This window comes from Nelumbo nucifera, chromosome 5 (genome assembly GCF_055504915.1).
Source record: "Nelumbo nucifera cultivar China Antique chromosome 5, China Antique-T2T, whole genome shotgun sequence".
Classification (NCBI taxonomy): Eukaryota; Viridiplantae; Streptophyta; class Magnoliopsida; order Proteales; family Nelumbonaceae; genus Nelumbo; species Nelumbo nucifera.
In genome coordinates this window covers 25,269,528-25,290,805 of record NC_142653.1, presented here as the reverse complement: position 1 = coordinate 25,290,805, position 21,278 = coordinate 25,269,528, and the positions used below count along the sequence as shown (strand labels likewise).

Genomic DNA, 21,278 nt, shown 5'->3' with positions numbered 1-21,278 from the left:
ACAATACAGTCAGTCCTACCTGTCAACGATCTTGCCTCTGACTGGAGCAAAAGGTGCCTGAAATAGGGAAGAAAGCGAGTAGTCTCCGGGGAGGAACCCAGTGAGAGTGCTCCGAAGCTCAAGTTAGTATCTTCTCAAAGGCAAGATAAAAACCAGATGGCACAAAGTTATCACATACCTCCTTCTTGGGGGGAAGAGAGCCTTTTATAACCACTTCGCGCCCTCACTCCCAAGCTCCTGTCAGGTCGGGTATCATTACCTCTGCACTTCTGCCAGTTCGGGTGTCATCACCTTTGCTGGGGCAGGCAACCACCACTACTCTCTTTGTCGGAGCCGTCTTTGTGACTGGAGGTGGCGGTGGCAGGTGGCCGTTGAAGTGCGACTGTCAAACGTAAGATCCTAAGTCAGTCAGGTGCACCGCCTCAGGATACGGACTCCTTTGGTGTTAGGTACGGTTGTTCAGTTTGGTGGCGTGGAGACGAAGTGGTGGAGTGGTGTGCGAGGTGAAGTCTTGAGTTCGGATAGAGGTGTAGCCCGAACTGCCCTGGGGTGGGCCAATTCGGGTTGTTGCCCTTTGCGCTCCTCGTAAGGCTCGGGGTCAAAGGGAGAGTTCGGGCTCCTTTTGGGGAGCTCGAACCACTGGTTCCTCCTTTCGGAGCTCATGCCTTGAGCGTATTACTGTGCCGAGCTATTGCTTCTCCCACGTGTTGGGTGGTCAAGAGGTCGGGCCAAATCTTCCCTCATCAGTTTCTGAGGTAACTTGGAATTGGAAAGAGAAAGAGTGACGGAATATGGATCTCAAAGTTTGCTTCTTCAACTCTGAAAAAACGGAGGTGAAGATTAGACTTGAAACATCGATGCACTTTCTTTTAGATTGTGGGAAGATATATATAAGAGAGAGAGAGATAATTGAATGAGTGGTTGAAGGGATATACCAACTTTTGAACACACGATCACGAAACCACATGGTCTTGTCTTGTAATTCATTGTCAAAGATCTCTGGGCAGAAAAAATGTACATGTTATAGCTTAAAATTGAAAGAACGTCTTTCCCAATAAATCCCACTTGGCCAGCCACTTGAGGAAACAGAGGTTAAGTGGTGGGACTGACTTTGTTGTCGATCATTTCAATCGTAATGCATGTCTTGTGAAGTGCTTGATTGCTAATTGGGTCGGTTAAGGAACCTGTATATATATATATATATATATATATATCTTCAAAGGTCACATGGCTTTGCCTTGAAACCAATGGACCGGTTGAAGATCCACACCTACCCCCCCCTCCCCTCTAGTTAATCATCCAGTATCACACCAACCCATGGTACAGAGTCATGAAAGCAAGCGTGTAGTATAGCTGCATACACTTGACAAATAATCACATATCCATGTGATGGTGTTGGTACAAATACACATATTCATTTTGAAGGCGGATTCAAGTTTGGGCCTACTACTTGCAGACTTGAAGGCAAAAGAATTGACGATTTAGACCTAATTTGGATAATATATTTGGCCAACGTTAACACAAGGACCTACTTCCATGCATGTCACTATCTAAATCCTTGGTGGCACTAGACACTAGGTTTATAAGCGTCCGTAGTCCCATCTTGTAGATTAATCGAAACGACTCTCTCACATTTCACTTTCCAAAATCCAATTTCTTTGTTCCTTGTAACTATTGTCAAGGCACAACTGTTGGTATATTGCACTTCTAGTTCAACTGTTGTCCTCTTCTGTCTAGACTCCACTCAGGTGTCACTGTTGATTCATCCACAAGGCAGTCTTTGTCTAATTAGAAGAGATCCAGAAGCAGCTTTTGATTCCGACACTACTCAAAACAAGAACAGGTAGAGGAAGAATTTGGGTTCTATATATAATCAATCATTTTTTATTGTATGAAAATCCAGTTGATACCCCTTTTAGTATCTCTAATTCTCTATCAAGGTTTATTGTGTGTTTATGTTAAGAAGAGCTAGAAGCATTTCATAATTTCGCTTCCTTCCATGCATGATGCCAAAAATTAAAAAGTTTGGATTCTATCACTGATGCATGCAGCAAACTTCTAATTTTTTTTGGTTCCATGGGACTACACAAAGGGAGAGTAGCCCATAACCCCCAACCCTGATGAAACCAGGATTGATCCCAACAACAAATTAATAATAAATCTCCACTACAACCTGCCTGCCAGAGACCTTATCAATTAAGTTGATAGGTTGGCACCTTCAACATTGTCCCAGAAAAATTTAAAAGCATAGATCAATACATTCTAAACATAGTAACAATTAATGCCAGGCTTGGTCCTCCGAAACAAATACAGGGGATATATATTGATGAAATACACCCAACCAGCACATCCGAACGCCTTCCTATCCCCTACCATATGAATATGAACAGTATAGCACCATCCAAGTTTATTTTCACAAATCAGCACCAAGAGGAGGTTTAATTTAATTTATCCACTAAAAGACGGGGTGGTAATGAATTAAGTTGCCCATCTTGCTGTAATAATATGGATCATGGACGACCCATCTCCTTTTCGGTGATCTGAGTCCAGGATATATGGGCTTTACAAAAAATTAACTTAGGGCTCTAAATCTCATGGTGGAATATTGCTGCATTTCTTGCAAGCCAGATGTGCCAAAGTATGTTGACAAATATGATGGAAGTAGATGTCTGACTATCACAAGGGCGATCCAATTCCAATGGGGCCCACTAGACATCGCTGTGGGAGTGTGGGTATACCTCCGCCTGAAAGCTCTGGCCGGATCCAAACCAACCCAATTTTGCAATTGGGCAAAATATAAGTCTCTTCATTTTTGTCTCAAAGAGGGCAGGACATATACACAAACCTCTAATTGCTTTTTTCAGCCTATGACCAGTAGGGAACGCATCATTAACAATTTGACAAAGAAAGAGTAGAAGCTTGGAGCTTACTTATTAATAGGCACGTTAGTAAAGCACATTAAGTAACTACCTAATAGCTGTGTGATACCTGTCCCAACTATTAGGTGCGTTTTTGCTTCATTAGGTGTTTATCTATTATTTTATTATTTTTGTCAAAAAACAAAAAAAAAGGAAAACCTATCTCAGTTAATGCGCCTTTCTCTCCATTTCCAACTTTTTGCCATTTAGGGTTCTTCCACCTCTGGACCTTCAGCCATTGCAACTGGTTGATTGGGGCTTCTGTTCTTGAAGCCTTCACCTGCGATTTCACCTCAAGAAACCCATTCATCCAATCTCTAGCCATCGTATTCCTCATTTGCGGGTTCTGAACTTCTCCCACCTCAAGAACTCTATCAGTTCTTGAACTATTCTGACAAACTGATAGAGTTAATACATGTGTTTCTACTTACAAATTTATGATAATCGTGTAGTTCTCTTGCCCTTTTGCACCCTAAAAAGTAATGCCTGTAAAAGAAGTTTAAAACCCGCAAATGAGGAATACGATGACTAGAGATTGGATGAATGGATTTCTTGGATGAACCCTCATGACTTATGTCCCAAATCATGACCCAACCAATTGCCTCTTAACCGCTCATTCAACCATTTGATAGGGATTGCTACCTTCTAATCGCTTCTCCTATATATATACCATCTTACCTTCCAAAGTCCTCCCAATTTACAAAAAGTTGTTCTTCTGCAAACCCTTTTGGACTTCACCATAGAAGCCATGGGTATCCTTTTACCAGCTTTGTCTCACACTAAGATGATTCTTCGGCGTTTTTTTCTGACTGCAAACCACTCTACTTCAGCGGTGTTGGATGTCCCTAAAGGCCACTTTGAACAATCCTTCCTTCCAAGATTTGCTAAGTCAGGCTGAAGAAGAGTTTGGATTCGTTCATCCAATGGGTGCTCTTACCATTCCCTGCAAAGAAGATGCCTTCATTGATCTCGCAACTTCCTTGAATAGTTTATTATGAGAAATTGATCAAATTTTATGATTAAGTGTAAATAGATTTTTTGTAGAGTTGAGGAATGGGGAAAAGAAGTTCCTTGTCCTCCCTGAAAATTATACAATAGTATTTTTTTCATCTTCTCTTTTTTGAGTTCTAAATTAATCATGTTCAAATTTATTTTTCTTCATGGATATGATTCCAACTTTCTATATTCCATCTAAGTTAAACCTCTATTACTGGACTCATAATTAAGCACTTGGCAAGGTTCAAAGTATCGAAAACGCAAGATGTATCAATAAGATAATTTTAAGAGACATATCGGGATACTCTTTGGATATATATGCATGGATACAAACGAAAAATCAAAATACACTAGAAAATTCAAATAAATCATAAAACTATATTCATAACAATAAATGTAAGTTTTATATAACTATAATGGAGTTATTTAAACAAAAACATATTTTAATGGTTTATATACATTGTGACACATCGAAACACATTTAATATCATTGAAAAATGCTGGAAGAATTAAAATTTTAATGTATTAATTTTCATAAAATCAATATAGTTTGTATTATTTTTTATTAATATATAAATTTTAATAATCAACTAGTAGGGGCTCGTGTGATGCACGGGAAAGTCGGAAAGATTTAATAATTTTATTTAATATTAATTAATATTAAATTAATAATCAAAAGTTTTTGTTAATTAACCAAAATTATTCAAAGTTATTGTTAATATCTAAAATTTTAATAATTGAATTTTTATTTAATGTTGATTTATGGAAAATAATTATTGTTAATTTAATATGAATAAATAATTTTTAATAAATTTAGTTTTATTAATCATTTATAGTAATTTTAATAATTGTTATTATTTTTATTATTTTTAAATGAAATTTTGATTAACTTTAAATAAATAAAAATAATTACAAAAACTAACATTTTTATTAACTTCACTAATAATTAACAATTATATAGGAATGACAACGGGTGGATTCAGGGCAGGGCGTCGGCATCCCTGTCCCTGCCCCATCATCAATACACTCTACCCCATTTTTGCCCCATCCTCAATGCCAAGCAGGTTCAAGGCAAGGCAACCACTCCTCAATGTTGGGCGAGTTCAGGGGCAAGGGACCCCATTCCTCATCAAAGATGGGGAATCCTCAAATTTCCCCACCCTGTTCCCAGTATTGGGCAAATTCAAGTAGAGGTGTAAATTGGGTCATGTTGGGCCGAGCCTTGGGCCAGGCCAGGCCGCAAACCGAGCCAAACTATGAGAGGTCCATTTAAAAAAAATGAAAAAGATGTTTAAATTTTTATTTCATATGATTTTTTATGTATACAATTAGACCTATTCATGGGCCAGGTAGCCCGACGGCCCGACCCGACCTGACCCGCTATTTTTCAGGCTTGGACAAAATTTTAGGCTTGTGGGCTCAAGCTTGAGCTTTCTCAAATAAGTCTAGCCCGATACTATTACATATATAAAAAAGTACTTATGTTATATATAATAAATATAATAATGTATATGCTTCTTAAATTATTAATAAATATCAATTTACTATTAGGAAATACAAATTAATTTATTACTAAATTAATATAATATTAGTTTATAAAAGTATATTGAAAATAAGACACTTTGTGTATAGATCGGGCTTTGGGCTCAGGCTCAGGCTCAGGCTCAGGCTCGAGCTTTGGGCTTTATATAAGGGCTGGGCTCGGGCTCAAGATGTAGGGCCGATGGTTAAGCTGGGTTCGGGCTCGGGCTTGCACATTTCCTGCTAATAAAGAGGTTTGCGTTAATTATAAAACTATGATTTTTTACAAATTAAATTTTCTACTTAATTCTAGTCTAGTATAAAAATATATAACATTTTCTATATATATTAATATAAAATTTGTTATTTAAATTATATATAATAATATTTACCATATATGCATATAACTTCTAAGTTGAACTTATTAGGGATTGTTTAACTTGGGCCCTATCCCCTAAAATTATCATTGCACTCCAAAAGGTTGATACCCAATTAAACTTCGGATCAAATTATCCCTGATAATGTGTGGGCATGATGCATATTTACTTTGTCGTCCTTACCCGAATGTATAAACGGTCTATACGCGCAATCAATTACTTCCAATTGCCCAAGCCCAATTAATCGGAAAATGGCTAGTGGCCATTCTGAACGAAATCTAGGCAAGTTTTATTGTTGTTCCAGTCATGGGTTGGCTTGTAAAGGACCGAAGAAAATTGAGAAGTGAGAAAAGGGACGCTAAAAAGGAAAGTAGAAACTCCTACTTTGTCTAAGCAAAAATCCCAACAGATGGATATCTAGAAACTCATCTCTATTGTTCTAATGGAACTACCAACACCGACAACAATCTATTCATCTCCAATTGGGTAGGCTATCCTCAAGTCCTCATTACGATCTATTCATCCATCGTGGACAGGTTGTGTCAGGTTACATTTGCAAGGAAATTTTCATCTTCGTCTCTCCAACTCAGGTAAGTCGTTGTGGGGGTCTATTTATCTTCCCATGCCTTCGCTGTTCTGTCGATAGTTGTTCTGGTATCATTGTCAGGTGATCAAAGACAAAGCTCCCAATCCTCTTAAGGCCTTGATGATGTTGTGCTTCTAAAATCTACAATTGCAGAACATATATACTGTATGTTACATTCAACTTCCACTTAGAAAAATAGAGAATAAAGATTTGAACTACTACTAACTAAAGAAAAGAGAGAATGCATAGCACAAAGCAACTGAAGAGACTTGGTTTCTCAAACAAAAGCAGTGAACTGTTTATATGAAGAATGCAATGCATAAAATAGAGGTAAAAAAATAAAACTGTTCACCTAAAAGCGATATTAGAAGAAATAGATGAACTGTTTGAGATGATTTCTCAAACATTAAAATAAAATGATATTTCGCAGATAGGTAGAGGGAGAATGTTTTGCCATCTAAAATGTGATTTTCGGACAGAGAGTTTGCCTGAAACGAAGGTTTGTGTTATGGTACATGAACTTAGTTGTTACTACCACTTGAATAACCTGTTCATGTAAAACATTAAGGCCTAGTTCGCTTTTTGGTAAGTTATTTTTCCGGGTAAGCGCACTTACCCAAATAAGTGCTTTTTAGGAAAGAGTTATCTAGGTAAGTGCATTTATCCACATTCTTTTATTTCTCATGTAAATAAGGCAATGGCCATTTTAGCCATAAAAATTCATTATTAAAAGGGGCATTTTTGTCCCATTCAAGTGTTGACAAATTTTTCTCAAGGTGGGAAAGTTATTTATCCACATAGGAGATGCGTATTACTTATACACAGAAAAATAAATTTTCCTTGATCCCCACATGAATCTGAAAAAAAAAACATGGGATTCTTGGTCAACCAACTTTCCCCCCTTTCAAAATCCAGAAAAAAAACGCCCCATAAAAGATCTTCATCATTCAAGGATAGGTTGAAAGGGACAATGGGGCGGAGCCCCTGTTTTGGTATCCAAAAGAAAGACTTCAAACCTGAACGCAGTCTTTTTGTATGTTTCTTGTACCTCCATATGATGGTGTTACTCCAAGATGTGTAGTTCCTCATATACATAACAGAGGAAAAGTTTTGTACCATACCTGTCTTGAAGAATGACTGGAGCTTTGATAGTGAAATCAAAGGTTTGAGCTAGAGCTGGAGAATGGCTAACAAAACCTAATCTATTTGCAAAACCCAAATGAAATCGGGAAATCTAAATAAAAAAAAAAAATCAAAATAAAGAATTGAAATTGGAAGAAGATTGGCACGTCCAAACGTCTGGCATTCCAGCTTGTTAAACGAATTAATAAGGGGGGCAGAAGACGTCTTGGAAGTTCAAATGTCTCTCGCCTTTCATTGGGTTTAATCACAATTACGTGGAATAAAAAAAGAAGAAAATTCAAAAAAACAGTAAATTAGGAAGGGAGTTTCCTTCAAGGAGAGCTATGCTGACATGGCAGGACCAGTTTTAATATATATATATATATAGATATATATTATATTATCATTTATTATCCAAAATTTCTTAAGAAGATATAATTTATTTAAGAATAAAAGTGCATATGTTTATGACAAGCAACTATGGTATAGCATAATGATAGACTTATAATTGTTACAAAAACAATTCTAAGGTTTGAATCCTTTCACTTGTATGATAAATTTGAATTTGATTTTAAATACATCTAAAATGTAACATTAAATAAAGGAATCAACTTAAGGCATGTTTAATGGCATATGAGACATTAGAGAGAGGGGGAGTAATTATCGGGTTATAGATCCTAATTATAGGCACCCTGCCTACAAAATCACTATTCAAGTAATCTCTAAAAAAATGAAAATAGAGGTCATTATTTAATTAATGTTGGTCACATTTATCTAAAGGGTTTGGAAGGAGTATAGTGACTATGGTCTTAATCTCTAGCATCTCTTGGGCATAAAATACTTGCTCTCATACTCAAACCTATATTTTCATGGTTCTCAGCACAAGATTTATGTAGATAATTTTGCATATCAAATTCCCATAATGGTGACCTAATGGTTCCTAATTTGAGGAATACATACCCTAGGTGAGATCCATTAATGAATTAACTTTAGTGTACAATACATCAACAGATAGCCGGGGAACTCAGGTACATATCGATATCATACTATTTGGGAAGGAGCGCTACATGAATTACTGCCAGTAAAAAAGGCTTTGAAAAAGAAAAACTGCAAGGAAGAAAAAATATTTTTGGAATGTATTAAAAAGAATTATTATTCAGAATTATTGGGGTTAAGTTACACCCTACAGGTTAGTGTAACTCAATTTCTTCCTCTTACCACGAAAACACTATTTTTAAAAAGCCTTAGAGGACCTTTGGAGAAGTCAAGTGAAAGGATATTTCATCCAATCAAGCAATCATGTCCTGAACTGCAATCTAAGCCTAACCATTAGATTAGAATTTTGTTTTGGCCTCCTTAGACCTGAATTGACTAAAATACCCCCCATCTTACCAAAATACCTAAATTAAATAAACAAATAAAAACCATAATTAATCACAGTATTTTTAATGATATTTTTGTTATTAATTATGGAATTTATTCAATCAATTTATTTATTTTATTAATAAATAGTATTTATGAAAATACTATTAATTAATTATCAGTACTTTGTTATAATTAATTAGTAATTCATTAATGAACAATATTTTTATTAATTATGGTATTTATTTAATTATTTAACTATATTAGATGTATTTTTTGTAACAGTATTTTTTATTAATTGTGTTATTTAATTAAAGAAATAACATAATTAATTAATAAATATTGATAAACAATGTTCTACTAATACTGTTAATTCATTAAATAAATATCATAAAATAATGTTAATCGATACTGATAGATAGATAGATAGATAGATAGATAGATAGATAAATAGATTGACTGATTGATTGATTGAAATTTTTTATTAAATAACAAAAAATTATATTTATACATAAATATTGAAAATATATTTATCAAAAAAATATAAAAAATAATTACTAAAAATATAATAAAATAAATTTCACTATATATAAATATATAACAAATATAGATTAATTAATATTTTAAAATTATTATTAATAAATATCAATTTTCTGAAAGTTATTTTCTAGAATTATGAATTCATATAAGTTAAATAATGTTTTTTATTATTAATACATTAAAAATTGCAATTATTATTCTATTTTTTAATATCTATTAAAAACTTTTTTGAAAAGTTATTACCCATTTTTGTTATTTGAAAGCACCTCTAAATTATTTAATCTATTTTTCATTATTTCAAAAATATTTCAGAAAAATTAAAATATTTATATTTTATATGCTTATTATCAAATATTATTAAAACTATTATAATTATTTTTGGGTTTTTGATAAAATTTTTAAAGTTATTACATAATTTCTTTATTTAATCTATTTAATTTTTAGATAATATTTAAAATATGTTTTAGTTATTATTTTTTAATATCTAAATATTTAAAATTAGTTATTTACAATATTATTCATCTATTTAAATAATATCACTGTTTAGTTATTTCAATATTACTTATTTATTGAATTTCATAATCCATAAATTACAAGTTATACTATTATTACATAATTTTGTTGTTTATATTGTAAAATATAAAATTATTGTTAATTAAAATATTACGAAATAGATTATAATGATTTTCTACTTTTAAGTTTATTACATAATTTTGTTATTTTAACTATTTAAAATTTATTACATAACTTCATTATTTAAATTTTTTATTATTTAAATTTTATTTATTTGAAAGTTTTTATTTAATATTAAATATTTTTAATATTGTGTTATTTATAATGTTTATTTATTGAAAATTTTGAATAATATTTTTAAATTTTAAATTTTTATTATTTGAATAATATTTAAATTTACTATTTTGTAAAATTATAATTTATATTGTTAGTACACAATTGCGTTATGAATTTGATAAAAGTATGAAATTATTAATAATATGAATATTATTAAATCTATGACATTTTTTGTGTTTTTAATAAATATTTTTAAAGTTATTACATAATTTAAATAATTCTTGAATTTGTTTTATTCAAACTTTCTTTTGATATATACATATGAAAAGTGGGGGAGAGGATAAATAGGAATTAGAGATAATTTAGGAGATCAATAGGAATTATAGATAATTTAGGAGAAAGTGGGGATAGTGGCGCCTCTTGGCTTGATTAAATTAGATTTTGGTAGAAAAAGATTTTAAGAATAATTTTAGGAAGAGATAGGGATAAACATAGAGGAAAGAGGGATAGTGGGATAGGCCATACATGATGAGGTGTCATTATGAGAGAGGGAGAAGTGAGTGATGACCAGGCTAAAATAAGAGGGCTGAGTTTTCTCGGATGGGATATTCAAGTACATGGATCTCATTAGGGGGGGATAGAAAAAGGCTTGAAAACAACCAAGCAATAAAAAATATTTTAGGAATGTATTTGAAAGAATTACTGTTTAAAAAGCGTTGGAGGACATTCCGGAGAAGTCAAGTGAAAGGATGTATCCCATCCAATCAATCACTATCAGGTCCTGAAGTGCAATCTAAGTCTAACCAAATAAGAGTTCGTGAAACAGATCATGGGTATGGTACAACCTCCTCTATCTTGCATTAATTCCACTAAAAACTTTTTATGCCAAAGCAAAGAGGTTACCCTGTATGAAACGAGATAGATTTATCAACATCAAAAAATTAAGGAAGATTTTACAGTAATAAAGATGAAAAACAATTTATTGAATGATGTTTGTATTTCGGAGATTTACTCCCTGATTATGTACAAAATTAAATTTATACACTGGAGTGGCAAGCAGATGTCTTGCAAAGTTGAAGAGATTGGCTTCAATGTGCTTTCCCTGCAGCTTTGAGCACAATCTTCCCGTTAGCTGTAAAACTGGAGAAAGCTTGAATATTAGTCTTTTCTAATTCAGCTTTGAATGCATTCTCTTCCCACTTGTTTGTCATTACTGCAGTTTAAATTTGCAATCTTGGCCGATGTTGCGGCATCAAATGTCAACCGAGCTGGAGATCCATTTTCTTGATTAGCCACTTTAATTTGATTCTGTTTCATTTCGCTCCTCTGACTAGCCACTCAAACGAGAAGTAAGGTCGAGAAATTGATTTTCTTTGCAAAGAATTGTAAGGCCACCCATTGGATGGTGGAATCCAAACTCTTCCTCGGCCTGGCCTAACAAATCTTGGAAGGAAGGGTGGCTCAAGTAGGATATTGGAACAATGAACCTCTTCTTTTGGGTCTGCAGGTCACCAACGTAGACTGCAAAATGACCCTTTGGAACATTAGCGGTTGATGTATAAGGCAAAAGAGAACGTCGGAGAAGGGCTTTTGCATGAACCATCCCAGGCCACTTGGCCATTTATGTGGGAGAGGCTCAGAGTCAGAAGAAGCGATTTGTGGTTCCTATATCATATTTGAACCATCACAATCCACTGATCCAGTACTGGTAGTAGCAATAATCTCCCTAATTTGAAAATAAACATAGACAATTAGCACATTCCTTCTTTTTTTTTTTTTTTCAGGTTGCAAAGCTTAGAAGTGTTTGTGAATGATGGAACAGAAACTCTTTAGCAATGGTTACGACAAGCTTGATTTGGAGGGTAGTTCTGTAATGAGGTGGAAATCATCATATCAGATCTACCTCTTAATCCGACTTTATTAAAATTCAAACTCAAATATGTCGGGTTTTGATTGGACTTAGATTGGAATCAGATATTATATATTATTAATAGATTAAATTAAAAATAATCAAAATATTATATTTTATTGATAAAATGAATCATAAATGGCAGATATTTGATTAACAAGGAAATTTAATATTGGCTTTATCTAGACACTTGATTTTATGAGCCTTTGATATTTAAACAGCCTTATCATGTAGTCATAATATTATCGGACTCGAATCAAAATAATTAGATTTAATTGGGGTAGATTAGAAATACAAATGCAGTATAATCAAATCAAATTTCAAATCGGGACTTGGATAACCAGATACAATTGACAGCCCTGGTAGAATTTAAACTCCTTGAGTTTCAACATTAGAGCTTTGGTTATAGCAGAAAAAGGAGAGGGACGAGTATAGGAGAATAGCCTAAATTAAGATGGTTTTGTGGGACTGGATGGGTTGGAAGCCACGTTGATCCAACTCAATAAGTGTCTAATTTTCTCAAAAAAATATGAAATTTAGAGGGTTCTGGACAGAAGAAAAGAGGAAAGTGAATAATGGGCTGAGATGGAGGTTAGGCCCCAGCTTTTTGACTCAATTGTTCCTTTTCATGGCCGAGGAAAGAGGACGATAGACTTATTGCCCTACTACTCCGGAAGAAAGATGGAAACAGAAAAAAAAATGGTATTACTCCTAATTGAGAGATGTATCACTCCTGGTCCTCGCTAGTTAGTTAGGGATTTAAAAGAATGGAGAAAAAAACTTGAATTACTCCAAACAGACTACGCCCACAATCCTAAGGGTTTATAAACATCTTAATTAACATTTGTCAAAAGTTACCAAACAATTCTTAATTACAAGGTCTTAAATAACATTTCAATTACACAAAGCTAAAAGCCATAATGTTATCAAACTCTCGCCAGATGTAGAATTAGTCACGTTATTGGATCACAAGACAAACAATTCAACCATTTGGTTCGATTCATGTAAATAAATTAAACTACAAAAAATAAATTATAAATTATAAAATAATGCTAGATTTATCATTTTAAGGATATTTTACATCAACACAACATAATTATTAATATTACAGGTTAATTACAACATTATCCAAAAGATAAAATCTAAAACCATTAATTAACCTATTAAGATAATATTTATGAAAGATTAAAAAATTAATGTGGCTTTTTTAAGAAGTGATGAGCAAAGCCAAAAGATATAGCATCAACTCAGCATTATCAGGTCCTAAATGGCAATCTGAATGAATGGCATTCGCTCACTTGGAGAGTTGGAGTTGGTGTGAAACAGATCATATTGGCGTCAACTACTATTTCCATCATCAACTGTAAATTGCAATATATATAACACGATCATTTGGGCAACAGACAATGTTGTATCGTAAAAATTAAATATCCTCGATCTTTCATTAATTACGTTACAAACTCATGACATAAAAGCAGAGAGAGAGGTTACCATAAATGAAACAAGATAGTTTGATCAAGATCAGAATTCCCGCCGAAAATTTTTCTGTAATAAATATGAAAAAGAATTTATTGGATGATGTTTGTATTGGGGAGATTTTCTCCCTGTTCATGTACAAAAGTAAATTTATATATGCAATTATGCATTGGAGTGGCAAAATAGATGCTTAATTTGCAAATTGAGTTGAAGAGATCGACTCGATGTCAATGTGCTTTCCCTGCAGGCTGCAGCTTTGAGCATAATTTTCCCATTCTCTGAAAAACCGGCCGAGAAAGGTTGAATGCTAGTCCTTTCTCCATTCACCAGCTTTGAATGTATCCTTTTCCCACTTGTTTGTAAAACAGTACTTCGGTTAATTTAGAATTGGGATCTGGCGATGTTGAAGCAGAGAATGTCAACCAAGGTACAGACCTGTCTGTTAATTCTCTTGATTGACCTCTTCAATTAATTTGAAACTCCTGCGTTCCGATCGTCTCATGATCACTAGCCACTCAAACGAGAAGTGAGGTCGAGAAATTGATCTTCTTTGCAAGGAATTGTAAGACCACCCATTGGATGGTTGAACCCAAACTCCTCCTCTGCCTGACCTAATAAATCTTGGAAGGAAGGGTTGGTTAAGTAAGATATTGGAACAATGAACCTCTTCTTTTGAGCCTGATCACCAACATAGACTGCAAAATGGCCCTTGGGAACATTAGCGGTTGGTGCAGAAGGTAAAAGAGAACGTCGGAGAAGGGCTTTTGCAAGAACCATCCCTGGCAATCGGATACCCATGGCTTCTGAGGAGGTAACTTGAAAACGAAAAGAGCGACCGACGAAAATGGATATCGAAGTTTGCTTCAGCTCTGAATTTCAGAGGGAGGTGTAAAGGCTAGACTTGAAATTAAAGATGGATCGATGCACTTCCTTTGGGAGTAAGGGTAGATATATATACACAACACGCTATGTAATGTGGCCCAAAACTAATCACCTACACAAATGAATGAATATTGACTAGTTAGACAGACTTAGATGATGGATATACCAAATTCTGAACACGCCTCATGGGTTTGCCTTGTATAACTCTTTAACATCACATCACGATGCACCGCAAATATCCCACTTGACCACTTGAGTAAACATTGAAATGAGTAGTGGGGATCGAACTGATTGTATGGTAATTATTTGTAAATTCTTTCGTGACTGGCACAAATGCATGGGTCCATCTGTCTCCATCGAGGGACCACCATCTACAATGATCACATGGCTTTGCCTTGTAACCCATGGGTCATTAGGTCTGTTCAAGACCCACCTCATCAAAAACATAACTACTACATGCATGTTATCCCCACCTCATGCATCCATCAATGTATCAACAATGTAGCTACTACATCTCTCTCTCTCTCTAATTATCCACCAGGCACCAACCCATGGTGCAGACTGCAGAGACACCATGCAAGTGGTCGCTAGCTACAACATACACTTGACAACGTAATATGATATCCATGTGATGGTGTTGGACTGTTGGTGTACGAATAACTATTAGTGTACTGTAAAAGAAGATTCAAGTTAATTTGGGCCCTACTGCCTGAGACCGAAAGGGCTTCAAAACCAAACTTGAGAGTTGAAAGTGAAATCAAACAAGAATTTATGACTGGGATTTGTGGCAATGCATCAACCTAACAGAGTAACATGCAATTAATATTTCTTCTAGTTTCCTCAACTTGTATTCACTATTTATCACAGACCAGTTGGTTGAGTGCTTCTCCGACACAAGGACCTACATCATATATATATGGAGATAGGTATTTAAGCATCGACAATCCCGCCCTGCAAATTTCTTACACCTTTATCATATCTTGCTTTATTTTCTCAAATTCGATATCTTTGTTCCTTGTAACCATGGCCGTGGAAAAACAGTTGTGTTGCAGTTCTAGTTCATTTGTTATCTTCCTTAAACTAGTTGCTGATCTCTTCCAAAGCCGTTTTTCCTCTATGTCGAGGAGAACCTGGAGCAGTTTCTGATTCCGACGCCCTACTCATTACAAACACAGCTCGATCGAAGAGCAATTTGAGTCCCATATATGACGTCCACTCAGTTTTTATTGTTATCAAAAACTGATTCATGCCGTTATCAGTATATCTCTAGGCCTATATATTGTGTTTCTGTTAGGAAGAGCTAGAGCCACAAGCAGTTCATGCATGATTTAGCTGCTATGACTCAGGAAAGAGAAGAGTTTCGGTTTTATATGTCACCATTCACCGGTGGCAGCATCCTTCTCCAGAATTTGAAAACACAGATACCACTCCATACGTGGTGAATATGCCAAACGACAATCGAAAACCAGGCCAGTTCATCAATAGACCAATATCTGTTGCGGACTTTACCCGATCCTAAGAAAAACTACATGGGTCTGAGGATGATTGATATGGATCTTACAGCGGATATGATGACGAAACAACTCACCCAACCAGCATATCAAAAATTAATTCAACAAGCTATATCAAGTTTGCAACAGTTGTACAGCATCCCAACTGCGGAAGAGTATTGTAAGTACAATCTTTCACTCATTCAGCAACTAGTCTAATATGTCAAAGTAGATTTCTATTACAAAGCAAATTGATTTTCTCACTAGTCTCTTTTGTTATCTCAACTTGAACTTATCATGTGGCAACCGAGGAATAAACATTGGCAGCACAGAGACACGAAAACGCACCCCTAACACAACACACTTCTCAGGTTTATTCACTTCCATGAGAATCCAAGAGAAGTTAAACGTCCAGTTCTGCTAGAGGCATCCAGATTTTAGACCAAACCAAACAAAGATGGCATCTTTGCCTTAGACATAATGAATGACAGGCCTCAAAGCATTGCCTCTTAAAATACCGAATGGGCTTTTGTTACTATAAAGGCCCATTATCAGCCAACCAGTTCTTTCTAGGCTGTGCTCGGTCCTATTTTTTGCCCAACTCATAGCGAATTCCTTTTGTGCCATACATCTCTCTCTCAACTCTGAAGAGAGGAGTTGTTGGGAGTTTAAGCATGACACGGTGGAATCTCATGAGGGCCAATTGAGTCTTTCTTGTCCATAAGGGCCTAACCCAGTAATTTATTGAAGGGATATATCTATGACGAACCTGGTTATGGTTAATTGGGACAACAACGTGGTTTTCCCATTTCTTTTTTTTTTTTTTTGAAGATAAATGTAAAAAATTTTATAAAAGAAAAAAGATGATTAACAATGGGTATAAACAGAATCACCCTGAGCCAAAACAAAGACCCCAACAAAATCAAATCACCGAGACTCAACCCAAACAAAATCAACCCCAACAAAGACATCTTACTCTTATCCTCAGCCACCCAGATAATTAAAACAAACACAACATACCTTATGGTGCACCAAATCCATTTAAATTGCCGAAAGTTTGGAGCAGCAATGCTTTAATTTTTTGCTCTGTTAGAAATGAATAAAAAATTCCTTTGCAAGAGTAGGAACCATGATTCTCAGTCCTATTTTCAAGTTAGTAAGAAAGTTTAAAGGGTATTGGGAAGGATGAAGCCGGAACATTTCTTTTCAGAAAATTTTCCAAAAACTAGATGTAGAGGCAAAATAAATGAGAATGAACATGAATACATGAATTCTGTGGGACATGATACCATTTCCCTTTTAGCCACTAGAGTTAATGACATATAATTCCGTGATGATATGGTTAGAAGAAAGGAGAAGAGAACAAATTTAAATTGTTTCAAGGTTCTGAAGTTGCATAAAGCCCAAGATTATGCCAGCTAGGAGCCTGACCTTTTCTGTGAAGAGTTGGAAGGAATTGGTCTCATAATTTTCTTATCAGTATCATTTAGAATGGTTTTACTTTGATCTATAATGGTGGTAATGAAGCTCTTAGAAGCTTTAAATCCTCCAGGGAACATCAAGGAGAATCTATCCATTATTAGCCAAGCAGGCCCTTGGCCAACGTACTGAAAGTTTAGATCTCGGCTATTTGGAACGAAGGATGCAAGGCTGGTCCAAGTTCATTAATTTATGCCAGTGATAACCGGTAAACAACACTTTCTGAACCTTTTCTTCCCAATATGCTTATCAATGTCCTTTCTCGTAGTTCCATGCATGCATGTTCCTAAGGGTATGACTCAGTGGATTCATTCAATCACGGGAAACTTATAATAAGAGAAAAAGAAGATCAAGAAGCATTGTATACTTAGTTCGAATTTCAGAATTCGAAACCTTACAGATGTTAAGACAATCGTAAGAATTAAGGAAAATGGGGTGGCAAGTCCCATCCATCCACATATATTCCTGCCATATGCGACGAAGGAATCTTGGGTTCTTTTTAAGAAACTGTGAATTACAATCTCAATTGGGAGAGGCTGAAGCTTGAATGAGACTTTGATCAAATGGTTGGTGGGTAAAAGAGTTTTATGTTTGATGGTTCGCTAATGATCCACTTTGTGATCAGACTGATTTTAATTCTCAAGAAAATCAGAATTCAAAGAGAGAAGGATAATCTTGGTATTTATGGTAGTTAGAAGAAGAATGTTGACCGACTCGTTGGAATCATTCATCGCTATTAAATGCTGCTACACATTTTCAGGAACATTAATTCAGTGTTCTCGAGTCATCCTTGAGAAGCACAGATGTTAATGTAAGTCGAGTCCTCTTCCAATGTAAAACTACTATCCTATGTAAGTCGAGTCTTCTTCCAATGTTCGTTTCTTTCCAATATGAGTCGTTACATCTCCCAAGATTAGTTAGCTTCCAAGTCAGCCGATTCTGCTCCCAAGGTGAATTAATATCAGTCTTCGTTCAATGTAAGTCGGTTCACCTTCAACCGATTCCAGCTATTATAAATATCTCCCTCCTGTACTGATTTGGATATCTGAGAGAAACAATACAATACATCTACAGAATTCTTCTCTCGATCTACTAAGTTCATTTCCCTCTTCTCTATCTTATATTTTACTGTTTTTTTTTTCTGTTACTATCATCCGCAAACTATTAGTGGTATCAGAGCCCGTTCGATCAATCTCTTGGGCGTGATTTCTTCTAAACATAATGAGTGCAGAAGCCTATGTATTAGAGTTTCCTGTTTAAAGAAAGCTATATAAGCATCATTGTTCACCTCCTTCAGAGTTGCTAGAATTCTCTAGTCTCTTATTCTCATCTTACTTTCCTGTTTCTTCTTGGTGAAAAGAAAAACTCTATGTATTAGAGTTTATCATAATGAGTTATGATAGACTTCAGCTTCACCAGGCCATCTGCAAAGATAAAACGACGGGCCGTATATAGGCAAGCTGAAAACTTTCATTAGGCCAGCCAAGGCCAAAGGCCCACCAGGCTCGGGATGGGTCCAAGGTGCAACTGCTAGACTAGATCATCTTAGGTTCCAATCAGACGATTGGAATCCAGAGTCCAGAAAAAAGAAGATGATCTTGGATCAGGCTTAATGGGAGCAGAGTTGTGGGCCCCAAGTATTACACAATACCTTAAAGAGAGGTCCAAGACCTAAAAATACAAACCAAATCTATCAAATCTTAATCCATAACAAATTCAACCCTGATATGCTAATGAAATCTCACAATCGGATAATACCATACCATGTATCCATGTCCCACGCCTCTCATTTGGAGGGGTGCTCTTAGTCATCGGAAATAAGCCCACATAGAGATTAGTATATAGAATTTTGGTTTTAGAGAGGGAAGCCGAAACCTTTTAGTCATTGGTCTTCTTTCACCAAGATGAAGAGATTTGATTGTGACAGCAATAAGAGATAGGGAGAGCCGGAGAGGGAAAGGATAAAAAAGAAAGAAAAAATGATATGACCTCTGACCTCTCCCAAAGAGCTTTGGGACCCGGCTATTCCAGTCTTGTGTTTGCAACTAGTCATAATCAAGGGACGCCTGTTTATCCGTCAACTCAAGTAAGGTTGTAAACTCTAGGCTGTTTGCCAAGTGATTGGGCATTGCCTATTTTTATCCTCTCAATGCAGATAAATCATTGGGCATTTTTTTTCTGGGTCTGACCCAAATGAAGACCAAACCAAAACAAGGACAACAGATCTGGAGGCAAGCCCATGTGAACCCTCATGACTTGTGTCTCTAACCAAGGCCCCCACTCAGCTGCCTCTTCACCACTGGTTCAATATTTGACAGGGATTGCTTTTTAATCGTTAATTAGCTTCTTCCATATATACATGCATATACAAGTCCAAGATACCATCTCACCTTCCAAATACTCACAAATCACAACCTCTATTCTTAAAAGTTTATCTTCTTCAATTCCTTTCTGATTTCAGAATAGAAGCCATGGGTATCCGCTTGCCTGCTTTGTTTCATGCTAAGATGATTCTCCGACGTTCTTTCCTGACTGCAAACCACTCTACTTCCGCGGCCTTGGATGTCCCAAAAGGTCACTTGGTTGTTTATGTTGGAGAGACCCTAAAGAAGCGATTTGTGGTTCCAATATCATATTTGAACCACCCTTCATTTCAAGATTTGCTAACTCAGGCAGAAGAAGAGTTTGGATTCCATCATCCAATGGGAGGTCTCACCATTCCTTGCAAAGAAGATGCCTTCACTGATCTCACATCTTCCTTGAATAGTTTATGAGAAAATGGTCAAATTTTGTAAAGCAATGATTGAGTGTAAATAGCTTTTTTGTAAAAGAGTCGGAGAAGAGGGAAAACAAGTTCCTTCTCCTCCCTGAAAATTATACAATAGATTTTTGTTCAATTATTTTTTCGTTTTTTCACTGACATAATTCTAACTTTATAGATTCCCTCAGAGTTTGAATGGGTACCAAAAAAAGTATGGTACCTAAAAACTGAAAAGCAATCTATCTACTAGTCTGACATCCATTCAAGTTCTCATCATTTTCTGAATGGTTAAAGTTTTTCAGGTATTTAGAAATTGCGAAAGAAAAAAGAAATATACAAACGAGGGAAGATTACAGACTAAGGTACTATCAAATAAAAGCAAACTCTTGTCAGCACAAAGGCAGGGGTTTGTTTCACCATTTCATGGTCCCAGATTACAACTGATGTGATTTATTCAAATTCAGCTTGAATTCATATAACAATTACCGATTTCTTTTGGTTTTGTCATCCCATCATAAATTCCTCTTTACATTTTTCTTAGCTTCATAGAAATTAGAGTTTCAGAGATATAGAGTTTCAGGTATCATATCTTTCTCCATTTGGACAATTTTGCTGCATTTAAAAATGGTGATGAGTGAAAGATTCCTTGTTTGAGGAATAATTCGCCTATATGGTATCCATTAAATTAGCCAGTGTGTGATACATTAGCTGATAGTTGGGGGCTTGAGGCTTAGTGTCCTAATTATCAAATGCATTATAGCTGGGAAATGGGAATTCGGGCACTTTAGTGATGGACACATACCCAACATTTTTTTTTTTTTTTTGCAAGCTGAGGCTTATGCGTTCATAAATCATAAGTGAAGTGCTTGGGAAGAAGGTTGCATCCTTCTGGATTGAGGGAGAGAACTTAATTTTTTTATATTTTGGTATATGGGGGAGAAAGCATGAATTACTACTCCAATCATGAAACAACAATATTTTTGGAATTTATAAATAAGAATAACTTTTCAGGATTATTAGGGGCAAGCTATCCCAGATAAATGTAGCTCAAATTCTCCCTTTTTACCAAA

General features: G+C 35.3%; 1 protein-coding gene across 2 annotated transcripts; it reads left to right on the top strand.

Moving 5' to 3' along the window:
- Nucleotides 1–14,389: 14,389 nt before the first annotated feature.
- Nucleotides 14,390–20,347, top strand: LOC104607461 (auxin-induced protein 6B-like). 2 transcript variants are annotated; one of them, XM_088888692.1, is made up of 2 exons: nt 14,390–16,149; nt 17,521–20,347. In XM_088888692.1, exon 2 carries the CDS (start codon nt 19,919–19,921, stop codon nt 20,219–20,221), a length of 303 nt encoding a protein of 100 aa, XP_088744818.1. In that variant the 5' UTR covers nt 14,390–16,149; nt 17,521–19,918; the 3' UTR covers nt 20,222–20,347. The 2 variants fall into 2 exon arrangements, with proteins under 2 accessions (XP_088744818.1, XP_088744819.1); XM_088888693.1 differs by having other exon boundaries at nt 15,039–16,149; nt 19,909–20,347.
- Nucleotides 20,348–21,278: the final 931 nt, after the last annotated feature.

What these genes read in the sequence shown, in the direction of transcription:
- LOC104607461 (XM_088888692.1), top strand. Translation starts at nt 19,919, where the DNA reads ATGGGTATCCGCTTGCCTGCTTTGTTTCATGCTAAGATGATTCTCCGA.